Below are 16711 nucleotides of genomic sequence, written 5' to 3'. Positions count from 1 at the left end.
TATAGAATATGAAAATATATTCAGAAAAATATATGTATAAATTTACATAAATATTAAACAATTTAGTTATAAATAAAATATCGTTTAAAAATTGTAATTGTAGCAATTATAGCAATTCGGAAATATAAATCATGTATTCTTTTTTAAAAAAGAAAAGATAACAAGCATATAAATTACACAAATTATATTTTTAAATGTTTAAAATTAAATATTTTTTATCTATTATTTACACTATTTTTCCATCTTTAAGCAACTTTGTCTTTTGATAGAGCTATAAATAAAGTTTTTATTAAATCTTTAGCATTTCATTTGTAATTATTTAATATCTAGTACAAAATTTTCAAACATAACACATAAAATTTAAAAATTCGCTATTGATGCTAATCTACTATTACATTTGTTTTGTATTTTAATATGTACTTTACATATTATCGTAAAACCATAAACCATTAAACAACTATAATTCTAATTGAATAAAATCGATATAATAAATTTAAAATTATAGTAATCTACTGAAAAATTATCAAACTAATCCATAATAAATATGTTAATTTGAAAGGAAAAGCAAATCTATATTATATCCAATATAATAAATTACGAAGAGATTTTGAATTGTTAAATATGAAAAATTACAAAAAAAATCATTCGGTCCTGGAAATATAATTTTAAATATAATTGAGATGAGAAAATAATTCTTAAATGATAAATGAATCTTAACTTTAAACAATAAATTGTAAATAAAAAATAAATAATCTCTAATAATAAATTGAGAATACTTTAATAATTATTCTTTAACTTTTTGCCTTACGATTTCGAGTCACATAATAATATATATATCATAACATCATAATAATATATTTCCGACTAATGATTAATTTTTGTAAATTAAATTGATTTAAATCAATCATAACTTTTCTTTTCTTTTAATCATAAGTATTAATCAATTAATTAAATTAAAAGCTTCAAAAAATTTTTTTTCATTAATATCCAACATTGTAATAAAAATTTTAATTCCAATAATTAAATAAAATAATTTTAATATTTAATTTTAATTTTGTAAAGTAACAATAATTTTAAAAATAATAATAATTTCATTCTTGAAATAATAATAATTTAAATATTTAGCTTTTCAATTTGTCTGACTAAGATAATAATATAAAATCATTGAACACAAATTATTTATAATATTACAATTATTTGGAACAGTTGATAATTAATTAGTTATAAGAAAAGAATCAAAAAATAAAGAATTAACAATATATTTTATTAAATCTAATTAAATTTAAAAATTAAATTTTATTTCATCGATGAAAATGACCAAATTGTCACAATGAATAATATGACCTGGGTTCATTGAAAAATGATACAGAAAGTAGAGGAATTTGCAATAAGTCGGATTTTCAAATTTACGAGTGTATTGAGAGATTACATATCTTTATCTGAGATAAATATATTTTTCATTGAAGAGATAATTACAAATAAAAAAATTTCAACCATCATATGTGAAATATGTGAAATATGTGCCGAAAGATAGATTTTTTGCGTTATTCGAATGAAAAGTTGAAATTTTATTTTTATTATCGAAATAGAGATCTCTTGATGCTTATGAAGTAATATCGATCATTTCTCTATTCAGAAACAATGGAGAAATATGGAAGGATGAAGCATTTAGATATCTTATCGTATTTTATCGCGATTTTCTTCAAAATTGTTTACGATTAATTTTTTACTTTCGATTAATTTTTATCTCAATTAAAATTCAATAAAGGAATTTTTTGTAATTTTTCTATGATAGATTTTTGTGATTTTTTAAATTTATTATGATATTTTGATTGTTGGAGCTTGGAATTTTCTTTTATGTTAAAAAAAATATCAAATCTTTTTTAACGAATTTAATTAATAATTTAAGAATTCTAATTTAAGAATTCTAATTTCTTTAAAGAAAATTACTATTGATATTTATAGAATTAATTTCGAATTAAAATTAGTAGAAAAATCGATATAGATATAATTTCAAATTTTTTTATTTATTTTTTTAATAATCGCATAATTAAAATTTTTCACACTAATATTCTATGGTAACATAAATATGTAAGCATAGAAATTAAAATTAATAGAATCAACCCATCTATAACACGATTAATTTGTCTCATGCTGCATCAAAATAGTGTTAATCAAAACTTAAAACTAATGCATATCAAGAAAATGAATTGGAAATATCAACAAAAACAATGTGATAAAAACATTCGTGTCCAAATTTATTAAACTATATGATTGATTATGAAATAATGTGATCGCGATGAATGATATTAATAAATATAATAAATAAATTTCAAGCAAATTATAAAAATATATATATTATAAAATTTGGAAGCGTATAGAAAATTGATAAATTGTGAAAAAAGAGATTTTTAGAAATTTACTCCAATTTAAAAAAAAAGAAAGAAAAAAGAAAAAAGTTTTCATATATTTATATTTATTTTTTCATAATATTATTTATTTAATCAAGATATTGCTCAAAATGTTGATCTCTTGCATCTTCCAATTATTAAGCAAATATCACGTTGTAAGCATGACATCAATCACTTTATTATATTAATTGTAATTAAACATTGATCTGATATATTGCAACTATGATATGACTATGATGTTTCTTAATTATTTTCTTCGTTCGCAATCAAGATTAGTAACAAATAAATTTTCAATTCTCTTTCAATTCTTTCTTTTATATCAAAAAATTTATAGTTATCATATTAAATAATAGAAATAGTTTAGTAATTATTTTTCCATATCCAATCCAACATGTTATAATGCAATTCAATTTTATTTTGAATAATATAATATTTTTAAATAAATAATAAAATGATTAAACAAGAATATATAAATAAATAGAAAAACAAAATATTTTTTTTTATTTTCTGTAAAATGAAACAAAAAAAAAGAAATTCCTAAAAAAATTTTTTTCTTACATGTTTGTGAAGTTTGATATTTCAATTAAGAACATTCTGAACCAATTTTTTGTCACGGACATATATCTTAACCGTTCTTTATTAACAAACAATTGAAATGTCCTATGCAAGAGAAAGATACATTACGAGATAAGAAGACTTTTATAAAAAATAGATTTTAAAAGATCTTATGTAATTAATTTTTATTGTAATTAATTTAATATAAATTTTAATAAATATTAATCTTATATACTTATCTAATCTTATATACTTATTAATCTTATATATATTAATAAATAATATATATAAGAAAATGTTTTATTTTTTATTTTATTTTCTACATGTTTGAATCTAAAAATTGAATTAAAAAAAGTTTCTGATTTTAAAATACTATCCTTTCATGGATGATAATAAAATCATAGAGAGAAAGTAATTTTAAAAAAAAATAAATCGAAAATATCGAATTTTTCAAGTAAGATAAGTTTAATGAATTTTCAAATAAAAACGAAATTGGTTAATTTCCCAATTAGATATGAATGAATTATCAATCGAAAGTAATTCTATATGAAAATAAACAAAAAAATATATAATAAATTTTTTTTATTTAAAAATTAGTTTTCAAAAAAGTTTTGAAATTATACAACTTTTTATATTATATTTTATTTTAATTTTTTCAGAAACAAGAAATAAAATATTTTAATTATTAATTATTAATAATTAATTTATATCTTTTGCTTATTTTTATATATAAAGTAATTATATCGATAACTTATTTGTACATATTTTATTTCATTTATATTAGAAAAATTTTCATATTTTATTTATTCTAAAACAAAGTTTCAAATGAAAAAATTTTATTTTATATCTTTTATTTTTTTTTTTCTATATAAAATCATTCACTTTCAATCTCTCGAAGAAATTTTCGAAAATTTTTTATTATAAGAAAAAAAATTCTATATATAACTTATACTATACATACAAATTTTAAAATCAGATTTTTGGAATGAATTTCTTTTTAAAATACAAATAAAATAATTTCATAAATTATTATAGATATAAATTTAAAAGAAAAAATTGATGATTATTAATAAAAACAATAAAAATAGAAAATAATACAAGTCGAGAAGTCCTGCAAAAATTGCTGCATGATTATATTTTTTTTTTTTATTCTGAAAAATTATCATGCAAGATGAAGTTCATAAAAAATGCGATTTAAGAACGTAATATTGATTGATACAGTGCCATGAATTGTGTCCAAGCGACGCAGAATGGAAAACGATCGAAATTCAGCTGCTCACAACATTCTTCACGACTACATAAATCATTGTCTGTCAAATATTTATCTTGAAAATAAACACAGTTGGATGTGCTTTCTCGAAAAGTTTATCGGAAGAAAGATGTGTTCGTTTTGAATTTGCAATTGGAATAATCGATTCGTTTTCCTATGTTGTGCTTTGATTAGTGTTAAACAAAGATATTTTAAGATGGACAGTGAATATTAAACTTGGAAAAGTTATTTGTTCAAAGCTTTTAAATTTTGAATGATTCTTATTTTGAAAATGTGATATTTATCGAATGCCTTGAAAATTAAATTTCATAAATGGCAATTTTGAAATGATAGAAATAAGTATAGATAGATAAATATTTAGAAATAAAAAATAATTTTTGAATTTTTAATTTTATTTGATCTAGATTTTAAATCAAAAGTACAATTCAAAATTTTTTTAAAATGTTCGAACAAATTGGCTGTTAGGAGAAATTTTTAATTTATTTTACTTGACATTTTCATTAATGAAAAAAAAATTTTTTAGGGAAATAATTAATAAATGTCCATGAAAATCCATTTTTATGTTGAATATAAGTTTATCATAGTAATTAATCTATTGTAAACTTCAACGCATCGTGATTAAATATATCATCCATTTATTCAACCTTTACCTCAAACAAAGTTCCTTCCATCCTTTCTCTAATTTCTTTCTGCATCACATACCTATTGTACATATAATCTTGAAAATCTTCAAAACAAAAAAACTTTTAACTATTATACTTCGTGATCTATATATTTAAATTTATAATAACTTTTAAAATAAAGAATTTTTTAATTTTAACATATAATGTTTTAAACTTCTTATCAAAATTTAAAAAGTGTTAAATTCCAACATTCAATAATTTTCTTTAAAATTTAAAAAATCTTAAATGTAGATTTTAATATAATCAATATTGAATATCTCTTCAAAATTTAAAAAAAGTTATTAAGTTTTAATATTCTTTTATCGAACTTTTAATTTATTTTCCATTAAAACATTTCAACTAGAGACTTTTTATTTTTGATTTCAATTTTTTAATTTATGAATAAACTTAAAAATAAAATTATCTAATTGCAAAATATCGTAATATAAAATTTATCTAAATATTAAAATTTATCTAAATTTATCTTCATATTCAAATATTTTTTATTCATTTAAAATTTATCAAAATAGAATGGAGAAAAATACATGCTTTCTTAATGAAAAATTTTAATGTATTTCAAAATATTAAAAAAAAAATAATGTTAAAAAAAATTTTTTTCTCAATTTCAAAATTAAATTATTATTGTCATTAAAAACTTAAAAAATATTTAGATGATCTCATTTAACTGAGATATTCTATATAAAATATTTCCGAAATTATGATATATGTAATTGGATAATGATTTTATATGCAAAAATGAATCGAAAAAAAAGTATTATTTTTTCATTTAACGTTTTTTTTTTAAATAAATTAATAAATTTAAAAAATTTGCAACTACAAGTGAAATTAGTATTCTTGATTAAATATCAATAAATTATCAATATAATTTTATATATAAACATAAGTAAAAAACAGAATAAATTTTTTCAATTTAAAAATTAATTTTCGAGAAAATTGAATTTGAAATATTTAATTTCGTTTCTTAAAAACAAAAAAAATATAAATAATAAAATTTTATTCTATATTTCTATATTAAATTTTTATTCTATATTTCTACATTATTTTCATTTATAAAATAACCATTTATGATTATTTATCTAAATATTATTTTTCAATTTATTTATATTTTATTTGAAAAATTTTCAAACTTAATTTGAAAACAAAAGGAAACAATTTTATTTAATATTTTTAACTTATTTTTTCATGTAAAATCACTCTCTGACTATTTATATAATTATTTCGGAGACATTCTGTATATTTCTTTGAATCTTTTCTAAGACAAAAATTCATGTTCAGATTTAGTTCATATACATTTCACACAGTATTATTGTTCGACAACTTTGAAAGATTTGTAACACTTTAAATAGCCTCTTTTGTATTCTCCCGCTACTCTTTATTTATTTAATATATTGGAAAAATTTTTAAAAAACATTAAAAATCTTGTCTCGAAACAACAAAATTAATTACATAACATAGAAATTGTAAAAAAAAAAATATGTGTATTACATATGATGAATTGAAGCATTTTTTAGGTTCACTATATATTTATATATTTATATATAAGAGATATATAGTAGCTAAAGTTCAAATAACAATAATAAATCATTCATGAAAATAGACGAACAACAATGTGTTGAATAGCTAATATATTGGATTGCATGATATGTCCAGTTAAGGATGTAGATATTTCTTTGATGACTTAATATTTTGTATTTTATTTTCTTTTTTTTATATCATTTTTGTTCACTTATACTTTTCATAAATGCATAACATTTAAATATCTATAAGATATTAAAAAAAATATGTATCAAAGAGAATTTATATTCAAAATAAAGAAAATTGTTCATCATAAATTATACCAGATAAATTATAAAATCATAAATATATACATTCTATATTATTAGATTGTCAATTATATACAATTTTTCATCACTTTTTATAATATTTACTTATTTTATTGAATGATCAAGAAATGATGAATAAGTAGTTTTTTTCATGCAAAATGATCGACTGGAAAAATCACGTCAAAAAACGATCGTCTCGAACGTGAAAAAGTTTTCGAGACGTCAATGGAATCGATTGGAATCTCATTTTAGAAATAAAATAATAAAACGTCTTTTATATCTTTGCACATACGAATCTGAAGTATTCTAAGAAGTTAGCATATCTCTAAATAAGTTAGCATAATCTCTATTTCTGAGAAATTGAGAAATGCAGTTAAATTATAATTTCTGTCAAATGATCTATATATTTATATGATATAACTATTTGAAAATTAATATTTATATAATATTTGTATAATTATATTAAGTTTATAATATTTATATGATTTATTTCATGGATTAGCGTATTTATACTGATCTTCTATTTTTAATAATTAAATATTTTTTAAATTTTTTCGATTATTTTATAAATGTGTATCATCAAAATTAAAATTAAAAAGTCCAAGCATTTTGTAAAGTATACAGTAAAATTTTTATTATTCAAATATTATAATATCTGAATGTTTTACTATTCATTCTACTAATCAAATTTTCTATTATCCAAATTATATATATATATTCACGATAATAAACAAAGAAAATAAAATTTAATTTAAAATTGATATTGGATATATTTACTTGTAAATTTAAAATTATAGGTACCTAGTATTATTGAAATGAAATATTTAAAAAAAGAAAGAAAATAGTAATTGGCAAAATTAAGAATAATATTGGGAAATTCACAATTATTAATATTAAAAATTAGAAATATAGATTGAAAAATCATTTGTACATTCCTTTATATACAAAAAAGAATTTGTGCAATTTGACATCTAAAAAATATGAAATTTCTAATTTTATAATAAAAAATTTTTTATATCATTATCTCAATTTTATAAATTGTTTAAAAAAAATTAATTTATAAAATAAAAAATATATTATTTTTTTCGAAGTAGAATAATTCTCAATAATCATTCTTGTTTCTCTTTTTTTTTAAAAGTTATCAAAAAAATTCATTGTGCATTAAAAGATTAATTTTCTATAGTATTTAGATAAAAGAAAAATAATAATATTAATTTCTTTATTAATTTTTTAAAAAAAATTTTAAAAACTATCTTATAGTTACTAGAAGATTAAAAATAGATTTTTAGTTGATTATATTAATATTTTATCTATGTATCATCAAATTATATCACTAGTTGAGAACTATTGTATTATATTATCTCTATTCATTATATTTCACCGATAAAAACGATTTACAAAATCAATCAAGAAAATGGAATTTGCAAAGAATGGTTAACCATAACTTGGAAATTATGGTTATAAAATATTATATTTCCATGTTTGATATTGAATATAAAATACTCAAAAACAGAAGATTTATTATCACCTATCAACAAATAATAAAACAAGCATCGAATAACACTATTATCTTTTTCAATATTTATCAAATATTGAATATAATTGATCAAAGTTATTAATTTTGTATAAATTGTTTTGAAATAAATAAATTGCTTCGGCATAAATATGCAATTTTTTTTAAATAAATAACGAAAATATTTGAAGACAAACGATGTTTGATTATCATAATTAAAATTCTGTTTAATCCTCGAATGAGTTTTGATGCCTTTTTTATTTGACAAACAGTTCATTTTTTGTGAATTTTTTTTAATTGCCATAGAACTTTTACCGAATTTTACAATTTATACAAATAATTCATTCAACATGTTTTAAAAGAAATTAATTGAATTTTCAAACAATTCTTTTTTTTAAATGTCCATATTTTTAATTTTAGATAATTTGTAAATTAAAAATTATAAATTATCGTAACTAAAATATTATGATTTTTGACAATATAAAATTGATTCTTTAACAGTATTCTATTATAACATTCTAATAATTTTATTGTAATTATATAATGTTATATAATATTATTGTAATATAATGTTATGAATTGTATTATTTTTCTAATGATCTAAATCTAAAATTGATCTAAAAATTTTTTTACATATTTAGTACATCTTTCGTAACTACATTTCAATTTTATATACTATATAATGCTCTGTAAATTTGACTAATTATGAAGCCATAAAAGAATATTCAGGAAATGTAATATTTCTATTCTATTTCAGCAATGATTCGTGGAATATTCGAAAATAATATTCGAGAAATATTTTGATTTCTCTAATTTAATTCATTCATACTTCAAACTTTCCAAGCATTTGCTTTTAAATTTTTTTTTTACTTTACATCCACAGATTTATTTAGAAATCGTTTTTCTATTCCATGAGAAAATGATTATAGTAAATATTTTAAGGAATTTTCAAATCATATTATTTTAAAATTATTTAAAAATTAATTAAATTAATTTAAAAATTAAATTTATTTTTACGGATTTAGGTAAAATTTCTTTTATATCAAAATTGCTTCACGGATCATTGATTCAAAATAACCCCTCATAAATTATACTGTCTTTATCTCAATAAATTCTATCTAAAAATATAATATAATTTACTGTAAATAATATGTCGTTTCTTCACTTTGAATTTATATCAATACTATCTATTAAATTTTAGTCTATTGATGATTATTATCAATTACATTATTATCAATTGCAAATACACATACAAAAAAATGTATTACATATATATTGAGAATATATTAACATATATTTAGACGTTATTATTAATTGATAAATGAATATTCATATAATATTTTAAGATTACTGTAAATTTAGAAAATATATATTGTGAAAGATATTGAAAATATAAATTTAGAATTTAGAGAAGATTATGCAAATATTGGAACAGTAATGCTAATTATTCATGAAATTCAAAGCTATCATTAGAAAAGAAATCAAGAGACGCTTTGTACAGAAAGAAAATGAAGAAGAAAATTTCTAGAATTAAAATATTTCTAGAATTAGAATTATTTCTAGAAATAAAAATTTTACCGTATATAAATAGATGTTTTATTTTCTTGATATACATTTGTTTTAAAATTTGCATAATTATATTATTATTATTAAATTATTATACTAAAATGAAGAAATTAAAATGAAAAATAAAAAAAAATAACAATAATTTTTATTTTATAAATAATTTATTTTTAAATAATTGTACATAATTAAATTCAAAATTAAATTTAAATTCATAAATATAATTTAATTTAAACTATATAAATTTACAATTTAATTAAATTTAATATAAATATTATACTGTATATAAATTTCATTAATTTTGATTAGTTAATTCTTACAAATATATGAAAATTATATTTAATATTATTAATGTAATTATTAATTATTACATTATTATTACTTATATTATTATTAATATTTAATGCTATTAATGTAATTATTATAATTATTATTATATTATTATATTGAAATATATTTAATATTATTATTATATTTATTATTTAAATGAAATTTATAAAAAAGTATAAAATATATATGATATTTAAATATATATGATATTTTTGTAAACATTAGTGTGTTGATATATAATTAATATCAACATTAATAGTTTAAATCCTTAATTAATTAATTTATCAATTGAAATTTTAAATAAGAAATTTTTGAAAATATAAATGATTTTTATTAATGTCAACATTAATCATTTTTATAATATTTCTATACTAAATATATGAAAATATATAAATATTTATTACAATATATATAAATATAAATGCACATTTCAATTAATAAGAAAATCCTTAATAAGAAATTTTATTAATATCTCTTTAAACAATAAATTCATATCTTAACTAATGGCAATGATGGCTCAAATTTTCAAATATGAAAATTTATTATTATAAAATTATTTATATTTTAATTCAGTTACTCATATTTCAATGTCTTGTTTCAAAAACGAATATTTCAATCATTTATGAATTTTTTTTTTTTCATAATTTCGAAAGATTATATTAATAATATATATGTAATTATATATATACAACATAATTATTTTAACATAATTTTTTGTTGGTGTAAATTTATTTAATATTTAGAATGTAAAATAAAAATTAAAAATCCATAAGAATCTTCTAAATTTCCTAGATAATAGAATAATAAAATTTTAAAATAATTAATTATTTTATTTATTTCTTTTTATAATTTTATTTATTCATTATTTTATATTATTTTTTATATTTTATATATTTTTAAGTTATTATTAATAATATAATTATCATAATTAATAATGAAATTTTTTTCTCTTTTCTTTATTAAGAAAAATATGTCAACTTTAATTAAAAGAAATATAAGAATTTATTCTTTTATCATAGTAAAATAATGTTTAAACATTAAGATCAAAAATGAAAGTAAATGGTTACAATATAGTTTAAAAGAATTTACTTCGTTACCTTACATATATTTATCTTACATATAATTTACTTCGTTAAATTACATATAATTTATCAATGTCACTTTTGCAAATTCATTGATTTACTATTTTATAAATATATTGAAATACATTTCATGAAAATTTATTCCATATACATAAAAATTTGAAATAATTTTTTTAGTTATAATTATGTTGAATTTTCTGTTAATTTTTTTATTAATTTGAAATTAATACAAATATTAATAGTAAAAATACTCATTTTAATAAATTTTCAAAAAAATTATCTATATAATACTAACTTGTACTAATTTGATTTTTGATTTAATTTAATTTTTAGATTTATGGAATAAATTAATATCTAAATTTTTCTCTAAAAATTCAATAGTGATACATTCTGATAGATCTATTAAAATGCATGAAATGTATTAAAAATTATTATTATAACTGAAAACGATTTGATCGTGTTTCAGTTGCAGTGGTGGTAGCGTTTTTTATCTGTTGGGCGCCATTCCATGCCCAAAGACTATTAGCTGTCTACGCGCAGAACAGTAAGGATAAACCGGAAGATGCATTAGTAATAATCTATACCATCCTCACGTATATGTCGGGAGTGTTTTATTATCTTTCTACGACAGTGAATCCATTGCTGTATAACATCATGTCCAACAAATTTAGAGAGGCTTTCAAGGTAAGTTATCATTTGAGAATTTCTAATCGAAGATTAATGTTAACGATTTCTGTTTTGATCATGAATTTCTTTTTAAGAATAACGAATAATAAATTTATCGTTATATATTTATTGCATACAAATTTCTAATCGAAATTAAATTTATATTTCTATAATGATAATATAATTAAATATTGAAAAATTTATTTAAATTTATTATTGAAAATTTTTTATCGAAGGTTTAAAATTTAAATCTTCCTATTAGCTAATTAACTTTTTGCAATAATATCTAATAAATTTTAATTTTTTATATATTCTTTTTTTATAGAAATGTATAGAAATCAAAATTAAATTCATAATTTTTTTATATTAAAATTAAAATTAATTATTAATTTATTATATTATTCATATTTTTTTTATAATTATATATATATAATTATTAGTAATAATTTAAATTTAATACTCTTTTAAAATATTACAATAACAAAATGATATACATAATTGCAATTAAATGAAATTTACAAATATTAATTTTAGAATCAATATAAATTTAATATATTTAAATATTTCAGCAATATTTTAAAATAAATTCTTATTAAATTATGTTTCCATTTCTTTTATGTTTTCATTTGAGAATTTCTTATAGCTTTTAAAAATTATATATACTTAAATAATTCTATCGCTTATTTGAAAATAAAAGTAATTCTCAAGTGGATAATACATGATTTGAAAATATTCTTCAAAATAAGTTAGAAAAAGTCTGAAAAAACTTTCAAATAATATTTTAATTTTAAAACAAAAAATAAAAAAAAACTCGAATCCAACAAAGTGTATTAAATAAATTAAAATTAACTTTCAGTCAATGCTGCCGAATTGCTGTGTAAAATGGTCATCTCAAAAATCAGAGTCACGACGGCCTATCTACAGTAGTTTATCACGTTACCCGAGATCCACATTTAGACAAACAGATGATCGTCAAAATTTACCGTCAATATCCGTCAGTGATGATAATCAAAAGTTGACAAACATCATACGAATATCGAACATAACTGAGTATAACGGATTAACCGAACTGAACAATGAGCGAAAATTGCCTGATTCGACGATGAACAATATCAATAATCGAGAATACAAAAGAAGCGTGTCGAGAGGATCGAATTCCAATCAATTCATTTTGATGACGACTGTTAATGAGGGTAACAACAATATGGTTCCCACTTATACGAACGAGTGTCTATTAAACATTCAGAAACCTTCAAGGACTCTTACGCTTGGCAAGTGAATGAATTTTTATTTTATTTTTTAAATTTGTTAATTTTATGGATGGAATTAAAAGTATATATTTACAAAAGGTATTTTGTAAATTAATCGTTATTAATTGCCAATCTTAATACTGTTGTGAAAATTTTCTTCGATTATTTATTAACAAAAATAATTCAAATAAAGTTAGATTAGGTTAAATTATTGTTTATTAATCCTAATCCAATGTAAATCATGAAATCAATTAAATTATTCAATTAAAAATTAATTAATTCAATTAAAAATAAACAAAAAATTTTAAATCTTGATATCAATTAATTCTAAGTTTAATTTTATTTCAAATAAAAATTCATTTAAACCGATTTAATACATATTATATCAATATTTAATTTTTCCATTGAGTTTGAGCTAGTTTTCTTAATCTGATTGTTATGAGGCCATCAATTATTTATAGTAAAAAATTAAAATTAATTTGATTTAACTTAATTTAAATTGTTTCGAACATTTTTGTTAATAACATTTTAATGAAACAAAAACAATTTTTAGTAAAGATTTTAATATATTAAAAAGTCATTAAAATTGGAGAATGATTTTTATATAAATAATTAATATATTGATTTTTATATAAATAATTAATGACTTTATAATGACAATGATTTTTATATAAATAATTAATAAATAAATAATTATCGGAATTAATTTTAATATGTTCATTTAATTTTTTTTATATTATCTATATACTCAATTATAATATCTCTTATACTCTTATACTCTTATACTCTATATATATACTCTATATACTCTATACTACTTATAATATACTCAAATATATATACTCAATTTAAATATAAAAATTTCATCTCATGAAATTCCATTATTAAAAGAAAATATTTATAATTAAATTTATAATTAAAAGGATTATAGAAGCAGAATTTAAAAACTAAAATAAGTGTATGAAAATATACGATAGTATATTTACGATATACGATAGTATATGCGATAATAATCAAATATTATTTTATATAAAATTTATTTAGTCCGCGAATTCTAACTTTAAAAACGTTCATATATGTAGAGTACAATATATATATATGAAATATATATGAAATATATATATATATATATATATATATGAAATATATATATGAAAAAATTTTTTTTAGCGGAAAATCTTTTTCGGGAAGATAAAATTCTGAACTTTCATGTTTTTAATACAATTTAATTTTTGAAAATATTTTTTATAATAGAATAGAATGCTAAAATTTGAATTTTATATATATTTAAAATTTTAATTATAAATTCATATTTTAGAAAAACATTAAAACTTTAAAGATTCATTTTTTTTCAAAATGATCAATTAGTTCAAAATAATTTCGATATTTGTTTAGTTTTTTTTTGTTGTATAATTTAAAAATATTAATAATATTATAATAATAAATTCAGAAATTAAATCTAACAACATTTTTATTTTTAACATATTAATATTAACTCATATTATTAATATTTTTATTTATATTGAGAATTTAAATATTTTCCTGAACTATTATAAGTTTTTTTTGTATAATTTTTGTATAATTTTAAATTATAATTATATAATTTGTTAACATTTTAAAAATTTGAAAAATTTAAAACGTTCCTAAAGATCAAAAAAATTTGTAAATTTTAAATTATTTCTTCTTATATTTTTTTTTTAAATATACATTCTAATGTTAATAATTATAATATATAATATGTAATATATAATATTTATATTTGATAATAAAATTATTATGGAAAGAAATATAACAGAAATTTATTATTTATTTATTTTTAGTAGAAGAAATTTAAAAATAGAATATCAATTTACATAATTTTAATAATAATAATTTTTCAAACTCAAAATTTAAAAATGTATCAAATATTTATATACGGATATGATCTTATATATTATCATATTAATTTCTTTTTAATGTTTTAATTTAATTTGTTTAATATTTACAATTAAGTTAACTCTACAATTCCATTAACTCCATTAATAAAAATTAATAAAATATTTTCAAAGTCCAAAAATATTTAAAAAGATATTTAAAAAAATATTTATTTATTATTATTTAAGAGTTAAATAAAAATTATTTATTTTTTAATTTATTATTTAATTATTGTTTTATTTATTATTAAGATATTGTTAAGATAATAATTAAAATAATTGTTTAGTTTTAGTAATTATTAAATTAAGTCTAAAAAATAATTATTAAATATTATAATAAAAAAGTATTTTCACATATACATATAGTATATGTATATATAGTATATATATAGTACATATAAATAGCACTTTCTGTATGCTATTCTTATTATTTTAATAATTTACATAGAGAAAAATTTATTTGTTGGGTGGAGAAGATGATTTGATGATGATTTTTTAAAAATGATGTTTTTTAAAAAGTCCTTGAAATGGATCGTAAATTGCTTATAGAAGCATTAAATAGTTACATAGTTATAAATATTTATAAGCAATACAAGTTTAAAAATTAATAAAATTTAAAAGTAAAATTATAATCATTTGACTAATGATTATCTCAATTATATGTAAAAATTTTCAATATATGGAAAAGATCAATAAGTACTTCATGATATTTATTTCATTATTTATTTATGTAAATATTAATAATAATTAATCAACATATTTTGATATTTATATGAATTTTTAATTAATATTAATATAATTAATAAATATAATAAAACTAATTACTTAATATTTTTCTTGCATGCATAATATTTTAAAAATCACGTATTTGATATATTATATAATTTATTGAAATATATTGTAATAAATATTATAGCAAATAACACTTATAATTATACTTAAAATTAAGTTCATTAAAAATAAAAAATTTTTCCACATTAAAAATCAATTTTCAATAAAAGTTTCAATCACAGGAAAATTTTTGATCTGCAATGATAAATTAATAATTTTATAAATTATAATTAATCAATATTCTTTTTTCAAATAGGAATACTTGCCGAAAAATTGAGATTGGAAACAAAAGAATTATTTTCACCTCAGCAGAAAACTAAGAGTAATCTGATGAAATTGGAGACAACGCCAGCTATGAGCTCATCTAGATTTCAAAGTCACCCAAGTATCGATAGTGCAAATACTATCAGCAATTCCAGTTTACAAGATTATGATAAAACAGAGTTCAGTGGCATGGAATTGGCACGATATATGGGTGAATTAAACTGTGATTTAATCGCTTAATATTCACTTCAAAATGAAATGTTCCTTCATCGAATAAACGTAGCATAAGTATTTAATATAATTAAGAATCGTTTTTAATATAATTAAAAATCGTACCAAATATCTCGAAAAAACTAAGAATTTATAAAGTTAAGAATCTTAGATATAAAAATTTATATATTCAAAAAAAAAGAAAATAAATAAAAAAAAAAATAAAGAAAATTGGAAAATTCAAATCAAAGAAAAAATATTCATCTTTCAAAAAAAAATGTATTTATTTTTCTTATAATATATTATTATTAAACAACAGGGAATCTATAAATAAAATAATATAAATA

General features: G+C 17.6%; 1 protein-coding gene across 2 annotated transcripts in view; it reads left to right on the top strand.

The window, feature by feature from the left end:
• The window catches only part of LOC122720330 (pyrokinin-1 receptor-like), a 48000-nt gene extending 31450 nt beyond the window's left edge, over positions 1 to 16550 (top strand). Inside the window, exons 4-6 of one of the 2 annotated variants that reach the window (XM_043946957.1) lie at positions 11697 to 11914; positions 12753 to 13089; positions 16147 to 16550. In XM_043946957.1, the coding sequence (XP_043802892.1) occupies positions 11697 to 11914; positions 12753 to 13089; positions 16147 to 16394 (803 nt within the window). In that variant the 3' untranslated portion in view covers positions 16395 to 16550. Of the gene's footprint in view, positions 1 to 11696; positions 11915 to 12752; positions 13168 to 16146 lie in introns of both variants that reach the window. The other variant, XM_043946956.1, reaches the window with a different exon arrangement.
• The last annotated feature ends 161 nt before the right edge of the window (positions 16551 to 16711 follow it).

This window comes from Apis laboriosa, unplaced genomic scaffold, assembly GCF_014066325.1.
Source record: "Apis laboriosa isolate Shangri-la unplaced genomic scaffold, ASM1406632v1 scaffold125_cov141, whole genome shotgun sequence".
Lineage (NCBI taxonomy): Eukaryota > Metazoa > Arthropoda > Insecta > Hymenoptera > Apidae > Apis > Apis laboriosa.
Note: the sequence above shows the minus strand (reverse complement) of the source record. Positions and strands in the feature narration are given on the sequence as shown.